The 22,989-nt window shown below is 32.2% G+C and overlaps 1 protein-coding gene across 1 annotated transcript in view; it reads right to left on the bottom strand.

Annotated features, from left to right (window-relative positions):
* The window catches only part of LOC126888546 (uncharacterized), a 30,683-nt gene extending 8,126 nt beyond the window's left edge, over positions 1-22,557 (bottom strand). Inside the window, exons 1-2 of the mRNA XM_050656892.1 lie at positions 21,903-22,557; positions 20,512-21,702 (exon numbers count right to left, since the gene is read on the bottom strand). Coding sequence (XP_050512849.1) covers positions 20,512-21,702; positions 21,903-22,557 — 1,846 coding nt within the window. The remainder of the gene's footprint in view (positions 1-20,511; positions 21,703-21,902) is intronic.
* Positions 22,558-22,989: the final 432 nt, after the last annotated feature.

The raw sequence follows: 22,989 nt of genomic DNA, 5'->3' as shown, positions 1-22,989 counted from the left end.
ATACACTGTTCTTCATGTACCGGGTGTCCCAATAAGAATGGCTCTCGGCCATATCTCAGGAACCGTTTATACTATAGCTTTGGAAAAAAAAATTTTATAACAAAAGTTGCCCCGAGAAAATCCTGGAAATTATTTTCGTAATTGTAAGTCCACCGCTAGAGGCCGTAATTGAATATCAATAATTAAAAAATCGAAATTTTACAAAATTTGCCTAATGAATGGGCACTGGAAATCCAATCATCGTATTCTTCATACAATTCTGTGCATATTTTATTTCACAAGTTTAAGTCTACCTGTGCAAATAAGAGGTGGGGGTGAGTGGGAACCTTGTTATGAAAAAATCGCTGTAAGTCCGGTTCTGCTTTATCGATTTTTATAAACTTGGTCTTGTTGAAAACAGATCTTTTTCGTCAATGTAATAGTTATAATTTGGAAACAGCCTATTACGTCATATGCCGGCTAGAAGGCACTATTTATGGTTTTTTAGAAATCTAGTTTTCTTTGGAAAATATTAAATACAAGTATGTATGTTTTTCCCTGTATTACAAAATTAGACTAAATTAGCAACAGAATACCAAAAACCGCATGTCGATACCTTTTTTCTATCTCGAGATATCTTAAGAAACGTGTAAATTTTAAGAATAACTGTTGCTGTCATATAAGTGGAAATATATAGAAGCACGTAGTGTGCTATGAAAAAAAAAACAAAGGAACATTGCCCAGATGTCACCGTATATAATGAATCAAAACAACAATAAGACAAATAACACTATAAAATATAACAAAAAAAGAGTGTGTGTACTTTGTACGCGAGTAAGAAATTATACTTCTACTATTATGATTTTAACGAAATAAATATTTTTTAAACAGTTTAATTTTATTTTTGTTTAAATATTACACTAATTTTAATACTTCAAATAATACCAAAAAAATTGTGTTAATATGTAAATTTTTATGAATTGTTGCCTCCGCGCATTTGCTTTTCTCTCGATGAATCGTAGAAAATATAAAAACGTCAGATTTTCTACACAAATTTTTAATTTTTATTTCATTATATTTTAATATCAATTATCCTATTCCCAACTAAGATAAATATATACATAACTGTTATTGTCACCGGTAAACTAAGTTAAGGAAGTCAAAGTGAAAACAAGTAGTGTGCTATGGAAAAAATAGAACTATTAGAAGTATTAACTTCAAAAAGTCATCATGTGTCAAATTATGTGTCAAATCAGTAAAACATAAAAATTTGTTCATTGATGGTTTGTTGCGGTTTGTTTCTATTAAAATTTATATAAAATTTATACAGAGTGAAATTCAAGATAATTCTTACAAACTAAGAAGCATTTGACATGATAGCCACATTCTTTGAATGCATAAGAAATGCAACTGTTGCGGCTAGAATATATGCAATGAAATATCCCCAAAGACGTCACCCCAGTAGTAGAGTATTTCATATTTTATTTTGATTTATTATATACGGTGACATCTGGAAAATGTTTCTTTGTTTTTTTCCAAAGCACACTACTTGCTTCTATATATTTCCACTTATATGACAGCAACAGTTATGTTTAAAATTTACACGTTTCTTAAGATATCTCGAGATAGAAAAAAGGTATAGACATGAGGCTTTCGGTATTCTGTTGCTAATTTGGTCTAATTTTGTAATACAGGAAAAAAATACATACTTGTATTTAATATTTTCCAAAGAAAACTAGATTTCTAAAAAGAAAATGAATAGCGCCTCCTAACCGGCATATTACGTAATAGGCTGTTTCCAAATTATAACTATTACATTGACGAAAAAGAGCTGTTTTCAACAAGACCAAGTTTGCAAAAATCGATTAAGCAGAACCGGACTTACAGCGATTTTTTCATAACAATGTTCCCACTCACCCCCACCTCTTATTTGCACAGGTAGACTTAAACTTGTGAAATAAAATATGCGCAGAATTTGATGAAGAATACGATAATCGGATTTCCAGTGTCCTTTCATTAAGCAAATTTTGTAAAATTTCGATTTTTTAATTTTTGATATTTAATTACGCCCTCTAGCGGTGGACTTACAATTATGAAAATAATTTCCAGGCTTTTCTCGAGGCAAATTTTGTTATAAAATTTTTTTCCCAAAGCTGTACTATAAACGGTTCCTGAGATATGGCCGAGCGCCATTCTTATTGGGACACCCGGTACAACTTACCCTTTCTTAATCTGACGTTTTCGAGTTTTTCTAAGGATAGATTTTTTTACGGACTGTCCTTAACTTAGTCCCCTGTATTAAGAATCCATATATGGTAGGCGTACATTTACAGGGTACGAGGATACAGGGGTTTCTCCCCATATGATTTTCTGACGCTCTCGAGTACCGCGCAAAATCCCCTCTTGGGCTCCCCTACCATAATTTTTACGCAGAGTTTATAACGTTTACTGTGAAAACGCAAAGGACCAAAATAAAATTAACATTTATTCCTTTTTTGGTGATTTAACAACTTTACTTAGTCTCATAGTACTAGTACTTAACAACTCATCTGAGAGGAAGGTCATACACGTGCCTTCAAATGTTCTGCTTTAAAGCCATATTGGCTTTTAAACATATTTTTGTTTTTAAAAATATGTCATACTAATTGTGACGAGTATCTCGTCATCTAACTATCATAACTACGTATTTTTCCGATTTAATTTAAGAGAGTATTCCATAAATAAAAATCATGAACAATGTAGATACTGCTGCCTGCAGAGGTTCTTAAAATCATACCTCACACGCGAAAATTGCCTTCTCGATGCCGCTTTTGTTCAGAATCGAGTGAGTCCCACTAAGATATTCTCAACTTTGACCCCGAACGTGACGACTTATATTTTTTCACTCTCCCATGCCCCGTTCTTTCCCATACTAACGTCTCTTTCTTTTCTGCGTGAGGTATGCTTAAAACAAATCGAAGTTGGAGATGTTCGTTTATTTCTCCGATAAATGGATTGTTGTTTCAAGCAATTAGAACGGTATATTACCGCTCCTTTTAAGAAATAAATCAACCAAAGTATTTACCATTTAAAATCTCAGGTATTACACTAAAAATTGTTCTTTTTCCTAAGACTTCAATTTGCTTTTTTGCATTAGGAATTTTAGTGCAAATGCTTAATTGATCTTATTTGTTTTATCTAACTAACTAACTAAACTAATTTAACTAAACTCACTAACTAAACTAACTAACTAACTAACTAACTAAATTATTTTCGGCTGAAGTACAATTTCAGGTAGTTCCAATAGACTGAATAACTTGAGCTCCATATAGACCAGGACGCATCTGTAAAAATATTAGTACATTTGGACGTTGAGAGGTGACTCAAATTTTTTTGCAGAAATTTCTTGAAAATAACTCAAATAATAATATTTGAGTTATCCTCCCTCTCAAAAAGGTCCGGAACATTGTTTAAATAATTAAAATGTCAAAAAATGAAGGAAAAATTCGATTTTTGTCTTCGTTTTTTGATTATAACTTTAAAAGTATTCATTTTCGAGAAAAGTTGTAGTGACGTAAAAGTTACGTAATAAAATTTCCCACAATATAGACTTGGTTAATAATTTAAAAAATAGTCACCCTTGTTGCAAAATAGCAATAATTGCGAAAAAACATACAAAAACCAGTATTCGCATTTTACGTTTTTCAACCATTTGCGCTAAACTTAAGACCTTCATATTTGACCCAGAAAAACTTTATGATATAGTAAAACAACACTGTAAATTTCATTAAGATCGATTTAATAGATTTTGCAAAATAAATTTTGCAATCCAGCTTTCGCAAAAAAAAATTCATTTTTTCAAAATGTTACAGGACTGAAAATAAAGCAGATAGCAAGTTGAAATTTTTTTTGCGCATAGAAGTGTACTGTAACTTTCATTTGCAATTTGCAAAATTAAAATCGATTAATTACCACGGCGTCAGGAATTTTTTTAAATAAACATTAATTATTGGTGCTACGCGCAGGACAGAGGATAGTTTGCCCTGATTGGGCATTTCAATGACCTTTGATAATGATTGATACATTTTAATTTTTATTACATTTCGATATAAATAAATAAATTTGTTTATTGCAAAATAAAAACACATACTCTATCTTTTGAAATACCACTTTTTTAGCAAAAACTTTCTTTGTTCATATATTTACCTTAGAGAATAAAAGTTTGCTATTTTTAAACATATACAATTGTTTAAACAATATTTCACAAACAATAATAAAATTAGTTTGATTTTTGTGAAATTAAAATATTAAAATACAACAAAATATAGAGTAAGAAAATAATATATTAGATAAAGATTGGAAAAAATTTTGGTGGAAATCAACTTGTGTGAATCGAACACCGCTGTCCTGCGCGTAGCACCAAAAATTAATGTTTATTTAAAAAATTTCCTGACGCCGTGTTAATTAATCGATTTTAATTTTGCAAATTGTAAATGAAAGGTACAGTACACTTCTATAAGAGAAAGAAAAATTCAATTTGCTATCTTCCTTATTTTCAGTCCTGCAACATTTTAAAAAAATGAATTGTTTTTGCGAAAGCTGGATTGCAAAATTTATTCTGCAAAATCTATTAAACCGATCTTAATGAAATTTACAGTGTTGTTTTACTATATCTTAAGGTTTTTCTGGGTAACATATGAAGGTCCTAAGTGTAGCGTAAATGGTTGAAAAACATAAAATGCGAATACTTGTTTTTGTATGGTTTTTTTCGCAGTTATTGCTATTTTGCAACAAGGGTGACTATTTTTTAAATTTTTAACCAATTCTGTATTGTAGGAAATTTAATTACGCAACTTTTATGTCAGTACAACTTTTCTTAGAAATGAATAGTTTTAAAGTTATAATAAAAAAACCAATAAAAAAATCGAATTTGTCCTTCATATTTTGACATTTTGATTATTTAAACAATGTTCCGGACCATTTTGAGTGGGAGGATAACTCAAATATTATTATTTGAGTAATTTTCAAGCAATTTCTGCAAAAAAATTTTAGTCACCTCTCAACGTCCATCTCAAAACAGATGCGCCCTGGAATAAGCCATAACCAATGGAGCCAAACAATACGTCACAAGTATTAAAAATCAAACCTCATGGTCCGCTAAAAACAGTATCACTGGAAATTTTGACAAGAAGATGTGCTAGTTTCCGATGAAAAACGTGTTAAACAAGTATTAGTTCAAAAAACAACCATATATCACCAATATGTTTTAACGTTTCTTTCGGGAAAAAGTGCCAATTCAAATTGTTTGGAGGGCAACTCTATTATTTTGAATCAAAATGTCGTTTTTGTTTTTATTTTCTTTTAACAAATAATTTTCCTATGTTACTCTATAGACCAGAAAGGGGGCATCCATAAACTACGTCGTTGAAAAGGGGGAGGGGGGTCGTTGCTTATTACGACGGTATACGATAGGGGGGGAGGGGGCCATAAGTGCACATCCGACGTCGTTTGATGTTCACAAATGTAAAAAATATACCCTATTTTAGAATTAAAAAGAATTAGTAGGTATATTACTTTTATCGCATTACTTTTATTTCGTTTTTATCACTCACAGCTTTAATAATATTGCTAGCAGTTTTGTACAGAATACCAAACAATAAAACATTGTTCTAAAACATTCCAGAACAACGTCTGGAAGCAATAAATATTAAACTGTTCATTTATTTACTGAATACTCTGTGTGAAACAATTGTACAAGAATGAATAGAAATAAAATATTCTATAGAAATAAAATATTTAGTTAGTACATTGTATTTATACTTAAATACGCGGATATTAATGAGCTACATAGTAATTCTAATTTGGATACATTCGTAAATTGTCGGATACAATTCGTAACTTTGATAGCTAACTTTAAAAAATCCAGAAATAACATGGAATTTAAAAAAAAATCACTAAAAAGGGGGGTCATGAGTTACAATTGCGACGTCTTTATGAGGGGGGGGTCAACTCTAAACGATGATTTACGACGGAAGGGGGGGAGGGTATTAAAAAGTCCAAAAATTTTACGACGTAGTTTATGGATGATCCCAAAGGATCTGTTTTTAGGTGGATGTGAGAGGTGGCATTCGGATTTTTGCGGATAAAGTGTGGATGTGAGAGGTGGCATTCGGATTTTTGCGGATAAAGTTAGGTGATAACTTCGTTGATAATAATTGACTTATGCTCCTTCTCAAATATGCCCGGAACATTAATAAAAAAAAATAAAATATTAAAAAATTTCAAAAAATTTCGTTTTTTTTTCTACTTTCTTTGCTGATAACTTTAAAACGATTCATTTTGGAACAAAGTCGTATAGGAATAAAACAAAGATAATTAAATTTTATATCAGATACGATTGGTTATAAATGTCTTAATTTAACACCCTTGCTGCAAAATAGCAATAAATATAAAATAAGGGAGCAAAACAAGCCTGTCCTTATTCAAGGTTTTTCCATCACTTAGGTTACACTTGGAACCTTCCTAATTCGCTTAGAAAATTTTTGTAATGTGCTAAAACCGTCCACCAACTTTCATTAAAATTGACTTACTAGATTTTGCATAATAATTTTGCAATCTAAACTGTTTTTAAAAAATTAAAATTTTTTAAAATCTTGCACAACAAAAACTAGAACATACAAAGATTTGTCAATTTTTTTACATATAAAGAAGCACTCCACCTATCTAATGCACTTTACAGAATTGAAATCGGATTATTTAAGCAGCCTCAGCAATGTTTTAAAGTTATAAACAGTTTTTTGGCTTATAAACAAATTAGTGCTGTGTCCAGGAGGGGGTGCTACGGGCTCCTTTGTTTAGATGGACTTACCCAAGTTTTTTTATGTATTTTGGACCCGTAGAACACGAATTTTTTGGGTAACAGTTGATCCGGATGTCGATAAGATTGTTATAAACAAAGAACTTGAGGAATTACATAACATCGATTTTTCGCAAAATAAAACATTTTTTTGTATTTCTTGGGTAATTCTAAACAAAAAATGTTCTTACAAGTTTTTTCGTAGGATGCTTAGTTTTCGAGATAAACAAGGTGGAACATTAAAAAAATCGAAAAATTGCAATTTTTGAACGAGAATAACTTTTGATTAAAAAATAAAATAGCAATTCTGCTGACAGCATTTAAAAGTTTAAGTCAAATTATACCGGTTTTAATTATTTGCATTGCTAAAAATTAATTTTTTTATTATTAAACAAAGCTATTTTTTTATAAGCCAAAAAATTGTTTATAATTTTAAAACATTGCTGAGGCCCCTTAAATAATCCGATTTTAATTCTGTAAAGTGTATTAGATAGGTATAGCACCTCTTTATATGTAAAAAAATTAGCCAATTTCTAAATGGTCTACTTTTTGTTCAGAAAGATTGTAAAAAATTTGAACTTTTTTAAAAACATTTACATTGCAAATTTATTATGCAAAATCTATTAGGTCGATTTTAATGAAATTTGGTAGACCATTTAAGTAAGTTATAAGAATTTTCTAAGCGAATTACTAAGGTTCTAAGTGCCACCAAAGTGGTTAAGAAACATTGAATAATAACAGGCGTATTTTGCCCCCTTATTTTGTATTTATTGCTATATTGCAGAAAATGTAATACCTTAAGACATTTTTGACCAGTCGTATATCATACAAAATTCAATTATCTTTATTTTATTTCTCTACGACTTTGTTCCAAAACGAACCGTTTTAAAGTTATAAGCAAATAAAGCAGAAAAAAATCGATGTTTTTCGAAATTTTTAAATATTTTAATTTTTTTAATAATGTTCCGGGCATATTTGAGAAGGAGCATAAGTCAATTATAATTGTTTATAATAATTATTATTACTGAAGATGTCACCTAACTTTATCTGAAAATATCCGAATGCCACCTCTCACATCCAAAAATACACGTTTTTTTACAGATTACTCCTGGTCTACTAGCCCAGTTGTAACAGGTAAAATATTGATAGAAAAATTAAATGTATACTACCTAAGATAAAAAATATATTAGGAAATAATCAAAGCAAATATTTTGTTTTCGCTCTCCTGTAAAATTTAATACATTACGCAGCAAATTAAACAGTGCAGAAATGAATACTGAAATGTTCATGATTATTTATATATTTAGCATAACATGATACAGCCTTGCAAACATTATTCACGACGACGTTCACGATAAAACATAAATATGTTAAAAATGATCTCTAGTGTAGGAACCCTAGGTTGAACCTCCCAAAATGGACATAAGTCTGGTTTTTTTTTCTGGTATATTATGAGCATAACTTTTTCTTAAAAAATTTCGCCCCGGAACCCTTTTATTTCCCGACAGCATATGTCTATCACAAACCGTTTAGCGGGGGTAGCGCCCCAAAGTTGACAAATTTTTAAAAAAGATGTTTTAAAAAAATATATTTTTCCCTAACTGTAATGGAAATTAAGAAGAAACCCTAGGGAAGTTAATTACAAATAAGTGGCTGATTTTTTGGTATATGTTTCATTTAAGGGGAATTGCCCACTTTTTAATTACGGGATGTTACATTTTAAAAAACCCCTTTTTATACCGTCTGAACCGCCTATGCTAGAGTAAAAACACTTTCAGCGATTACACGGGTCTACCCCAAAACCCGACAGCCAAAATCCCGACGGCCACAATCCCGACGGCCAGAATCCCGACGGCCAAAATCCCGACACGCCAGAATCCCGACAGGCCAAAATCCCGACATGCCAGAATCCCGATAGGTTTGATAAGTTCCTTTTTTAACATGTAATTACATTTATTTCTGCTTAACTATTTAGATGGGAAATAAGCCACAATTAAATTGAAAAAATAATTTTATTAACGTTTCGACGACCAAATCGGGTATCGTTGTCAAAATACAAACTACTACATTTATTTCTGGTTTTTTGTTTATGGCCATCTGTTTTTTATTTTTTTGTTACTAAACCAAAGTATTTAACATTTAATATGAACTAATTTTCTAAATAAATTTTCTAATATGGGTACATATATGAATTAAATTATTGTTTTTGCCAATGTGTATATAGTCCAATATAATATGTATAATCCGATCCTGAATTCTTCCTTTATTAAAATGCTTCATACATCATTTTGTGCACGTTCTTATTACCCATGTATGGACAACAAAAGCGATTTCTTAATGCAACCCCTGTAGCCAAAAAAAAATAAATAAAGGGGGGGTTGAAAAATTTTTTTTTTGCTTTTTGACCCATATGGACATATGCTCCATCAATAGGGTTTTTCATAAATATATAATTATGATTATTGCAACATCCCTGCGGAAACTACCTCCATCCTTGAAAATAAACTGCAGAAACTACCCCTATCCCTTGGAAAGCATGTTTTGACGATTTTCTCATTACCTATGCATTTTTTTAAAACAAAACTTATGCATAATTAAAGACCACTATTTTCTCTCCAAATAATATTGTATGCATTTTTTTCGTATAAGCAACCGGTACGGCACAGTGGCGCCGCAAACCTCAGAAATGCTTTGGCGGGCTCGTTTTTTTGTTTCTTTTTTCGTCACCTATTCATTTTATGGATCACGTACTTATGGAAAATAAAAGAACATACTGTCTGCTACACATTATGACCTATGTATATTTTATTTTCTTTGCACCCTAAAGCCACAGTGGTGACCCAAAATAAATTTTTGATTATTTTCTTTATTAATTCTTTTTTTTTTGTTGGTTCCGGGGAAAATGTGGGGGTGCATTATATAAATTTGTAAATAACACTAGTACATGGATAATCGCTGAAAGTTTTTTTACTCTAGCATAGGCGGTTCAGATGGTACACAAAGGGGTTTTTTTAAATGTAACACCTGTAATTAAAAATTGGCAATTGCCCTTAAATGAAACCTATATAAAAAAATCAGCCACTTATTTGTGATTAATTGCCGCAGGGTTTCTTCTGAATTTTCATTACAGTTAGGGAAAAATAATTTTTTTTAAAACATCTTTTTTAAAAATTTGTCAACTTTGGGGCGCCATTAGCTGTCGGGAAATAAATAGTAGGAAATATAGTTCTCTTCATTTTACTATTAAGTAAATTTTTTGCAAAACGTACAGGAAGGGCTACGTTTCGCAAAAACCACAAATTACCCCGTTTAAAGGGATGAAAAGGGGGGTTCCGGGGCGAAATTTTTTAAGAGAAAGTTAGTTTCATAACAAGCACCCCTTGATATACCAGAAAAAAATAAAACCGGACTTGTGCCCATTTTGCGAGGTTCAAACTCTGTTTCGTACACTACTCTGGCACGAAAAAAATCTTTTTCTATGGATGTTATACAATGTGTAACTTCTCTCACTACTTACACACATTCAAAACGAACAATTTCTCACGCAGTGAGAAAAGTCGGCCATTGCAGTGGGAAATATTTTTCTCACTGGTTCTCCTACGGTTTTCCATACTTACGATCGCCGTTTCCGTGGTAACATGCACAATACAAACACAATTAATATTGTCAAACAAAATGTGTTGAAGCAAAATTTACCAGGAATTACCTTTCAAAACTGTTAAAAAATAACTGTTAATTAGAATTTTAAATAAATAATGTAAATAAATTTTAAGAATATTAATTACCTACATGTATATGTATTTTTCTTTCAATTTATGCATATAATGTACCTAAAAGCACCTAAATTATTTAATTTTGAATTTTTAGCTCTTGACAAAACCGCATCCATAGAAAAAGTACAGTGTACAACACATGAGAAAATGACATATTTCTCCGTCGCTTGATTTGCGGATTTGAACGAAATATGTCTTTTTTCTCACTTGTTGTACATACTATTAATACTAATCCGAAATTCAAGGTGGATCGGTCTGCCCTTTTCAGATTTCTCCATGTACGCATCAGGTAGCGTTAGATCTGATGATTGGCGATATCCCAAAATGATCGAGCAGTATTCGAAGATAACCGTGTAACAAGTTGCCCCGTCCTGCTGAAGCTGTTATTAATTTTAAGCTTGGACCGTTTTCGCGACCTTTTCCGTATGACCGAAAATAGTACTCCACGATAAAAATTGTTTCTTCAAAACTGAGAACCATCTTGAAGCACCTAACAGTAACACCATATTCACAAAGTTATTACGACGACGTTCGGAAACCATTCATTACGTTTCGGCACATAAACATACAAATTTAAGGCATACCAATTTCAGTACGGTATATTTTGCCGCATCCGCATACCGTATTTTGACTTGCTACGGTTTAGAACGGGATGTACGAAATATCCAATAAGGTATTGCCAGCAAATTATTGTATAGGAAAGAATTTAAGGTGGGTCTCTCTGTCTATGGAGTAGGGAGTGTGAGTCAAGTCCCACAGCACTTAGGCCACAATTGACCCATTGTATATCCTCCCAGTGGGTTGTCGTCCTTAGTTCATTATCCATCCTGCCATTTCCAGGAAGGTGGACAAATCACCTGGTGACATTTCCCCTATATCGGCAGGTGTAGGCCAAGGCTCGCCGAACGCATACTCTCGTATTGCCGATAGCTCCGGACATTCACATAGGACATGCTCGACAGTTTCGTCATCTCGTGCACACCTCCTGCATAGAGATGTGTCTACTAGCCCCAGTGTGTGGAGGTGTTTTCTTAGTTGACAATGGCCAGTTAAAAAACCAACTGTCAAACGTAGGTTTTTCCGGGTGGGTTGTGATTGCGCGCAGCGGTCAACTACCTGCTGCGGTTCTCTCACTCTAATACCCGAAAGTTAGGTTTGGACCGAAGGGTTAGGTCTTCCTCCTTTCTGACCGCTGCGCGCAATTGCAATCTGCCCGTTTTTCCTGGTCATTCTCAAGTACTTTTCTGATGCTGACTTCCCAAGGTTCCTTAGTGTTACCTTGGCAAGTCTATATCCTGGTCCTTCTTCCCATCTTTTTACGGTTTGCGTGTGGGAGTGACATTTGACAGTTTCCGCGATTGTTGCAGTTGACAAGCCAAAAAGATCACAAGGTCCTAAGAGTCTTAGGCCTGCTGCCCTTTTAGCTAGCTGGTCAGCAATGCGGTTGCCTTTATTTCCGTTGTGTCCTTTAACCCACCTCAGGATGATGTTGTTACCATCCGAAGCTTGGGCTAGTGATTCATGACACTCCATTACTAGCCCTGATATGACACGTGGTCTGTTCAGGGTTAGTAGCGCTTATCTGCTGATTTAAGGTGGGTATTCACTTCAACGGTGGGAAATGAGAGAAACGTTTAAAACGACATAATAATATTAGTTGTCTTAACCTTCCGTAACTAACATAGGTTTTCTGAACATTAAAGCTAACATCGGGTCTCAGAGACCGACCTAAAACAATCACATAACATCTGATTAGTCAAAAACAACCTCAATATTTCCATTGCTGTTTTCTTGTAGCTAGGTTCACATTTTACTCCTGGCAATTGGGTTACTAAATTATCAGCACTTGTTTGCACGGTCTTTCGTTATTCTAAATATTTTTTCATCGAGTAGGAGTAGATCATGGGTCCAACATGGGTCTCTGAGACAAGAATTGCCGATAATTGCATAATTAGTTGACACTGAAGACTCAAACTTTAACACTAAAAACAGGCATCTAAATCAGGCAGCTACTGATGGCGGCGAAGATTCATAACGAACGATTTGGATATAATCGTAAAAACTCTAACTGGTCGGTCTCACAGACCCAATGTTAGTCACGGAAGGTTAAATTCATTGTCCAAAATTTAATTATAGCGTTCGATAACATGAATATTAAAAAAAATCAAAAATCACATGGAAATGAATTTCCTGCAGTCGGCTTTACACCATAAATCACAAAAATTTATTAAAAATCTTTGATACGAGGTACCTATATTTATATTAATAAGACCCTTTCGGGCTACGTCATAGAACGTTTTCGGAATGACAATTCCATCATCAGTGCTGTTTACAAGGTATATATTGTTGAGCCATCATGACAACGCAATACTCTCAACTATGTGAGTTGCTTACCCTGAGTTGCCATCTAGAGTTCATTTAGAGAGGTTTCCCTCAACCCACATAGTTTTGCTATGATGTAAAATAAAGTAAAAGTTCAAACAGCACATAATATTAACTATAACAATGTAACATAATAATAATTTTACACCATTTAAAGAGTTTCCACCGAGATATTTTTAGTGGCTCAACCATGTATACCTTGTAAGCAGCACTGTTGATGGAATTGTCATTACGAAAGCAGTCTGTGATGTACCCCGAAATGGTCTTTCTGATATAAATACATATACCTTTTATAAAGAATTGTTAATATTTTTTTTAATTCGGTATTCGATAATATCCACGAGTCTTTAGTAAAGACTCTTTACCCGTGCGTCATTCATACCTGGCGAGATAAAACACATATTTGATAACTCTGATAAAGAAATAAAAATAATTTATTAATAATACATTTTACCAAAAAAAAACACAACCACAACATGCAACATTTTTGAAACAATTAAAAACTACTTTTTATGTAAATGTAACAAATAAAGAAAGAAAATTAGTAATAAATTTTACAAAAAAAACACACAAACACAAAATACAACATTTTGTGAAGACAATTAAACACTACTTTTGTATGTAAATGTAACAATGTAACAAATAAAGAACGAAAAATAATTTATCAGTAATACATTTTGCAAAAAAACATGTTTGAAAAAATCAGAAGCTACTTTTAATAAAATATTTTTAATATTTATTTACATAAGGTGTTCAAAATTACCTCCTAACACATTTATGCACGCCTAAAAACGATCATTGAATGAGCTACTTACTCTACGAAGCATTTGTAAATTAACGCATCGAAATACACTTTGTATTCTATTTTTCATCTCATCCCTTGTTGTTTGGAGGTATTTTATAAACTTTATTATTAACGCAACCCCAAAAAAATCAGTCCAGTTTATTAAATTTTGGTGATTTGGGTGGCCACGCCACTGGTCCATTGAAAAATGAAAATAAATCGAAAACTAATAAATTTAGACATAGGGAATGTTATCTTAAAATTAAAGTACGGTAATGGTACTTTTCAACAGTGATATAAAATACAGGGTGTTCCATTTAAAATTACTGAGAGAATAATGTACTTGCGTTTTGACTCACCCTGTATTTGATATAAAGAAAATTAGCCATATCAATCATTCTTAAAAATTTTGACAATACGTAAAAAAGTATGGCATTAATGAACCATTGCTCTTTTGTTTATTTTAATAATACAATATTTATAATACCGGGTGTCCACTTATATTTTCCCCCATTTTAACTGCCTATAACTTCTAAACGGCTTAAGATAGAAATATGCGGTTTTCGCTGAAATGTTTTATTTTAGTAAAAGTTTTGTCTGAATGGATTGAATTTTTTATACCGCATTTAAATACGAAAATAAAAATGGCGGATTTTTGAAAAAAACGTTGTTGACTTTTTTTTAATGGAACACCCAGTATATGTTTTTGTAAATTGAAAAAAAGGTCATTCACTTATCTAGCGATATAAAGTTTTTCAAAATCGGTTGTCAAATCACTGAGTAATTAATTTTTAAAATGAGAGGTGCAAGGTGGAAATCACATACCTAAATAACATAACAAAGCAAATTGATATTATGTTATGTGATTTCCACATTGCATCTCTCATTTTAAAAATTGATTGCTCACTCATTTGACAACCGATTTTAAAAATTTTTTTATCGCTGGATAGGTAAATGATCGTTTTTTCAAGTTTTTAGGTAAATGACCATTTTTATATCGCCTTGAAATAAAAAATGGCGGATTTAAAAAAAACGTTGTTAACTTTTTTTATTAAAACACCCAGTATATTTTTTTGTAACTTGAAAAAAACGGTCATTTACCTATCCAGCGATATAAGAAATTTTAAAATCGGTTGTCAAATGACTGAGCAATTAATTTTTAAAATGAGAGATGCAATGTGGAAATCACAAATCATAATATCAATTTTCTTCGTTATGGTATTTAGGTATGTGATATCCACGTTGCACCTCTCATTTTAAAAATTAATTACTCAGTGATTTGACAACCGATTTTAAAAAACTTTATATCGCTGGATAGGTGAATGACATTTCTTTCAGTTTACAAAAAATATACTGGTGTTCCATTAAAAAAAAGTCAATAACGTTTTTTTCAAAAATCCGCCATTTTTATTTTCGTATTTGAAAGCGATATAAAAAATTCAATCCATTCAGACAAAACTTTTACTAAAATAAAACATTTCAGCGAAAACCGCATTTTTCTATCTTGAGCCGTTTAGAAGTTATAGGCAGTTAAATTGGGGAAAAATATAAATGGACACCCGGTATAATATATTTTGATAATACAGGGAGTTGAACTTGTTACGATTTTCATATAAAATTGGTTATAACTTTGTAAATACCCTGCATAACATAATAAACCTTTATATTTTTGTGATGAAGAAGTTAACAGGATTTCGAATATAAAATAAAATATAGGGTGTGTCAGTTAACAAAAAATAAGTTTGGTCTGTACCACCCTGTAACATCTGAAGACCCTGTAACATTCTAACTAATTTTGTAATATGAAGCTCAAAGGTGGCTAAAATTGTTGTTATTAACTTTTATTGCTATCTATTACTATAGCGGATCTATTGAGCTTTACCCCACTAATCAATCACCCTGTATGTAGACAGTGGCGCATCAAACTTTCCATTTATGGACGGGATAAATAAATTAAAAGGTACCGTCCCTCAGTCAGAGAATTTAATTTTTTTCATTTTTTAAGTTCTACGTCATTAAAAAATATGACTAAGTGTAATTTTAACCCACCACCCCAGTCCCCCTAGCCCCTACAACAAAAACTTAATTTTTCGTTTTTATTTTTTTATTCAATTTTTTCCGATGCTATCAATTTTAAAATTTCAAAAAATTCACACGCGTAGTTGATGCTTTTACAAAACATGTCTATTTTTTAAAGACCCGTAAGGTAAGTGTACATAACCTAAAAAAAATTTTTTTGGTAAGGCTGCAGGTCTAATTTTTTTAAATCTTGTGTATATTATCAAACAATATATTTCAAATTTTTTTCAGATTTTTCCGTAAGGTTCGCCACCTTTACAAATCCAAAAAACTATTTTTAGGGGCTGTTTGGGGATTTGAACGTGTTTCTTTCATTTTTAAATATGCTAAAGGACTCTTCAAATTACTTCAATTTACTTATAACTATAAAAAAACATTGATTTGATCTATTTTGAAGTATATAAAATAGTTAAAATCCCCAAAAATCCCCTAAAAAAACAGTTTTTTGGATTTTTGAAGATGGCGAACCCTACGGAAAAATCTGAAAAAGATTATAAATATAGTGTTTGATAAAATACACAAGATTAAAAAAAATTGGACATACAGCCATCCCCACAAAAAAGTTATAAGTACGCTTTTTCCAAAAAAAATTTTTTTTAGGTTATGGACACTTAACCTACGAGTCGATAAAAAATAGACGTGTTTTGTAAAAGCCTCGACTACGCGTCTGAATTTTTTGAAATTTTAAAATTGATTGCATCTCTCCTAGAAAAAAATAAAAACGAAAAATGAAGCTTTTGATGGAGGGGGAAGGGGGACGGGGGCGTTGGGTTAAAATTACACTGAGTCATATTTTTTAATCACGTAGAACTTAAAAAAATGAAAAAATTTAATTCTGGGAGTGAGGGAGGGCACCTTTTAATTTATTCATCTCGTCCATAAGTAAAAAGTTTGATGCGCCATTGTCGACAAATATGTGCCACTAAAAGGTGACGGCACAGTATGCATACCTTTTCTTTTATGTTCTACTCTATTTAAGTTATAGGCTCTTATTGTGCCTAAAATTATTAGCAAATTTCACCTATAGCGGCTCTTAGTCCAGAACCTATTAGTTATAAATAAAATAAATTTTACAAAATAATATTAACAGACCTTTTTTTCTTTTGCAGGTAAGTAATGTATTTCCACTTCCGGTGATAAGTAAGTCATGATTTTATTTGGATTTTATTTGGATATAAACTAAATAGATATTTAATAGGTGAAGTTTTCAATCCTAATAGCAACATTAATAATATTGAAAAATATTAAAAATAGTACTAAAAGATTTTTAAATTGAAAACTTATTGGTCCATTTCCCTGGTGACACCTCCAAGGCTTCTACAATATGCAAGCCAGATGGATGCTGCAGTGAAGACAAAAGGGAAGGAATTCTACACTTTGCAATTCACAACCCCCGTCTGCAGCTTGGTAAAGTTCCAACGGAAAATGGACCTAGTTCCTCTATAGGAGTAATACTAATATGAAATAAATAAAAGTAAAAATGTATACCATTTTTATTCAGTTGCAATGCGAAGGCAAAACAATCTTATTTTTCACTTAGAATACGGAGCGCAGTCCAGCACTCTGAATCGGCGATTTTCGACTCTTATTGGAGCCATCCTCGGAGAGGCGTAGGCCTGCTGCTCGCTGCTCGAAGTGACCAAACCATGAAAGTTTATCCCCGCATTGCAACTGACGTGTATGGAGTAGGTGACCAGCGTCATCTGGCAACTGGAAGGTAAAGTTTATAATCCTAATAGCAACATTAATAATATTGAAAAATATTAAAAATATTACTAAAAGATTTGTAGAATTCCTTCCCTTTTGTCTTCACTGCAGCATCCAGCTGGCTTGCTTATTGTAGAAGCCTTGGAGGTGTCACCAGGGAAATGGACCAATAAGTTTTCAATTTAAAAATCTTTTAGTAATATTTTTAATATTTTTGAATATTATTAATGTTGCTATTAGGATTGAAAACTTTACCTTTCAATTGCCAGATGACGCTAGTCACCTAATCCATACACGTCAGTTGCAATGTGGGGATAAGCTTTCATGGTTGGTCACTTCGAGTATGGAGCAAGCAGGCCTACGTCTCTCCGATGAGACTCCAATAAGAGTCGAAAATCGTCGATTCATAGTGCTGGACTGCGCTCCGTATTCTAAGTGAAAAATAAGATTGTTTTGCCTTCGCATCGCAACAATAGATACTTATTTCTTGTAGGTACTGTGTACGCTTCTGGACCAATCTATCGAGGTTGTAATTTATTTTCTCCAAAATGTCTTTTCTTGTTAGGGCTGCCAATCTGTTTGTCTTTCTATAGTGTTACAAATGAATTGAAAAATTACTTTTGACGTCATAGTGATCTTCGGTGCCACTAAAGTATGTGGTCTACCGTCGCGATAATTATATAGCTTGTGGTCTACCGGTGCAGTATACCGGTTTCATCCTTCGGATGACATCCTTCTAAAGTCCTTTTGTATTCAGTATATGTATTCCAATATGTGAGGTTTCAATCCTTAAATTCCAACCACGTGGGAAGAGTCCTGTGTTGCCCTGGGTAATGTCCAGGAATATTTGCAACATCACTAAATAGTCTTAAAAATATGGAGTATAATAATACCGACGGGTTTTTGACAAAACATCGTAAGAATCAATTTTCCGAAAATGGGATTTTTATCTTAACTGGTTCCTTACGATAGTTTACAGCTGATTTAAAATTAGTTTTCAGATAATAACATCTTAAGTGTCTAACATTGGATTTAATTTTTGTCGTAACCACCGCATTTCAACCTCATTTTGTGCCTTTGGTATCGTAAACGGCAAGGTAGTACCGACAGATGATAGTAAACGCCATAAATCTTGTCGGTTACGTTTGCATATTTTGCCGCTTACGATAAGATTAAATGACCAAAATGACCGTTAGGATTACTCAGTGTTATCTTAAATGTGTTTATTTATTTATTTATTTATTTATTTATTTATTTATTGAAATATACATCCACCAGGTATAAACCCATAAAGGTGTACATAAGAAAACTACATACATTGACTGAACACTTGATGACAAAATATAAAATAAAATAAAGAATAACCAAAAATGTTTCTGTTGTTAATACACATACACAATAATAAACAAAGACCTTAATAAAGAAAAATAACATGGCATCAATTCGATAAGCTATTGCGTATTTCGCGTTTAAAGATGTTAAAACTAAGAAAAAAAAATGTCCACAGATCTTAAGTTATTGACACTTCTGCACATACTTTTTATCGGACAATAGAAATTATGTTGCGAATTAGGCACCGAAATATGAAAAGTTACACCTGAACGTGACACAGCTCGTGGTACATTAAAATCTACAAGACTAAGCAAAACATCGCTATTAATTAGGCAATTGACAATTTTGAAGATGAATATTAGGCCGTTTATTTCACGCTGCTTACGCAGTGAATGGAATCCAAACTCAGAAAGGAGTAAATTATAGCTATAGCCTCTAACCGGATATCTGTTATATTTTTTGAGGTAACAATATCTTAAGAATCTTTTTTGAACAGATTCAAGATTAGAGACAAGTTCTGCATGATTAGGATTCCATACCACGCTGCAGTAATTAAGTTTACTACTAACTAGTCCAAAATATAAACTACGCAAAGCTTCCACAGACGTTACATCTCTGCAGCTTCTAATAATATATCCTAAAGATTTGGTTGCTTTAGAGACCACGGTATTAATATGAGTTGAGAATGTTAATTTACTGTCAAATATAACACCAAGATCTTTAAACTCTGAGGTAAAAGACAGTAAAATGTTGTTGACCTTATAATCGAAATGTATGTTATTGATCTTTCGGGTATAGGACATTACTTTACATTTCTTTATATTTAAGGATAGTTGATTATCGAAACACCATTCATTAATGGCAGAGATATCCTGTTGAAGTTTAACGCAGTCGGAAATATGGTTAATTTTGCGAAATATTTTCATATCGTCCGCGTACAACAGTGTTTCAGAGTCTACGATGGAGCAGATATCATTAACAAAAAGGAGAAATAATAAGGGACCCAGATTTGACCCCTGAGGTACTCCAGACGTGGCAACAAAACGAAAAGATCGAAAGCCTTGATATTCTACGAACAAACTCCTATCAGTTAAATATGATTTCAGTAATATTTGAAAGTTATTGGAAATTCCAAACTGATCTAATTTTGTTAGCAATTTATTGTGTGAGACTCGGTCAAATGCTTTACTGAAATCAGTGTATATGACGTCCACCTGTTGTCAATCTAAAGCTGACGAAACATATTCTGTAAATATACAAAGATTTGTTGCCGTACTCCGAGCTTTCACAAAACCATGTTGACTGCTGGTAATCAAACAACGCACATGAGCATACAAGTAATCTGTCAAGATAATTTCGAACAATTTAGACTTTAGAGAATGCTGATATAAGAGCGATAGGTCGATAGTTAGATATATCAGAGTTTGAACCTGATTTAAAAATAGGACAAACTCTTGTATTTTTCCACGCAGCTGGAAATGCTGTTGTCTTAAGAATGAGGTTAAAAATTACAACAAGTGGTTCTATGAATGACTCGACGTGACATTTAAGTATCGAAACAGGAAAATTATCAGGACCGCAGGAAAATTTATTTTTTAATTTCTTTGCACCTTCTATAATATCGTTACTGGTAATTTTACCGATATTAAAGTAAGAACTTGGATTATAATTAAAATAAGATGTAACAGAAGGAGAGCTATTACTATCAGAAATATAAACACTCTTAAAGAAGTTTGCAAATGCGTTTACTATATCTTGACTCGTGGTAAACTTATCACTACCGTATTTCATCAGACCAGGTATCCGTGATTTATTATTTTTGGCATTAACAAAGTTCCAAAATTGTCTCGCATCTGACTTAAAAGAATTTTGGGATCTTTCAATAAATTTTTTATATTCTAGTTGTACTTCTAATTTAATAGTTCTCCTGAGATCTTTAGCTCGTTGGAGGTAAAAACAATATTTACTTCGTCTATACATTCTCAGATAATGATGTTTACGTTTAACTTTGGCGATTATTTCAGATGTAAACCATGCTGGATATTTTTGAGATCTAGTTGAACTAAGTGGAACACATTTATCTATAATTTCTTGGAGAGACAAACTAAACGAATCTACAGCAGAATCTACATCTGAAAAATGTTTTAAATGACTCCAGTCCATTTCGGTTAAAAGTTTGTTAAATTTATTTACGTTATATTTTCTAAAATTAAGACGTTTCTGATTCGGAACAAAATATTCATCTTCTTTGACTTCATACGGAAAATAACAAGTTAAAGCAGGATGATGATAATCAATAGGAACTAAGGCATTGACTTCAGGTGTAACTTCGCAACTAAAAACTGACGGTGTTACAATCAAATCTAATATCTTTCCATGTATATTTTTTATTTTGTTACATTGTACAGAATCTGTATAGTTTAATAGTTGAACAAATCTATTAATTAAAGGAGTTATTTGACTATTATTAACATAATATGCCGCAAGATCTGTTAAATTAAAATCTCCAATCAAAACGACCTCATGAGTTTCATGGAAAGTTTCAATATAGTCAAAAAAATCAGAATACTCACTAAATGTCACGTTAGGTGGAAAATAAACTGTTATAAAGAAGATTGGTTTGATATTGGTTTTGAAAACTTTAACACATAAAACATCAATTTTTTCTATAGGAAACACTACACTATGTTGTTCTGAATGACACACGTTATTATTTACAGCAAAAATCACTCCTCCTCCAAACTTGCCAAAACTTCGATCTTTACGATAAACTGTGTAGGTGTCTTCAGGAAATAGTTCACTACTGCGTACTCCATCCCGAAGCCAAGATTCTGTGATTGCAATAATGTGATATTGTGATATTAGGACATTTTGAAAAAATATAGTTGTTTTCGAATTTAGACCGCGACAGTTTTGATAGTATACAAAAAGGTTGTCATTATTTTTCGGTGATCCAGTGGATGATACTACAGGTTTTTTGAGACAATAAATGGTAGATTATTTTTGTATTTTATAATCAAATTTTTTTCACCTGCTGCCAAACGATCGCTAAGTTCCTTTTTGATTTTTGAAGTATACTCACGTTGCATAACAGTTTGATCTGACCTCATATATATATTCTTATAACAGTCTAATGATTTGAGTTTGGGATTTAGCTTTAAAAAATTAGTCACTTGATTACTATTCGGAAACGTAACTTTAATTGGACGACATTTATTTGAGTTGGCTGACGGTTGTAGACCTAAACGGGAAACATGTAAACCATTTAATTGCGGATTTCGATTCATTGATATAGCTGTAAACATATTTTCAATATAAGCTTGCAAATGAATTTCAGTTTCAGGAACACCAAATATTAAAATATTACTTTCTTTTCTTTTAATTTGGTTCAACTCTGTCGTTATTTTTATCATATCGAAGGAATCCCCTTTTTTGTTTAAGTCAATTAGGCTTGCCTTAATTGTCTGTATTTCGACTTCGTGGTCAGTTATTATTTTTGTTATTTCAGTTTTTAGGTCGTCGATCTTTTTCTCGTAAACATCAAGTTTGCTATTTAAAATTTGCACTATACCAGCAGAAACACTATCGACGATGGATTTAATAAAAGTTTGATCTTGACAAAGTTGTTTAATAGATACGTCGGCCGCACTTCTTATTTCAAGTTGCTGTTCCCTGGTTAATGGCATATTTTACAAGGAAACGATGCTGATTGTCGAAAAAGAAAAAATTAAGTGAAAATTTAGTAGATACTTTTAACTTTTTTAGAAGAAGATTGAAAAAGTTCGAATAATAATATATTAACAACACTTGGTTAATTAACAGTAACACAGCAGGTCAACATACGTGTTCACTCAACGGCGGTCGAACTACTACTCGGTCGTTAGAACTCAATGCACATTTTATTTCGCTAGAACAATTTAAAAATCCATAGAATATAACAAGCCCTTAGTTTTAGCACTCGTAGATTTCCACAAAGCATTCGACTCAGTAGAACTCGACAGTTTTATAGAAGCACTAAACGAGAGCCGCATTGATAGCCGATATTCGAGGCTAATATGTAATATATCGTCGGTATACTGCGAAAACCAGGTAAATGACAAATTTTAAAATATTGAGTT

This window comes from Diabrotica virgifera, chromosome 7, assembly GCF_917563875.1.
Source record: "Diabrotica virgifera virgifera chromosome 7, PGI_DIABVI_V3a".
NCBI classification, from domain to species: domain Eukaryota; kingdom Metazoa; phylum Arthropoda; class Insecta; order Coleoptera; family Chrysomelidae; genus Diabrotica; species Diabrotica virgifera.
Note: the sequence above shows the minus strand (reverse complement) of the source record. Positions and strands in the feature narration are given on the sequence as shown.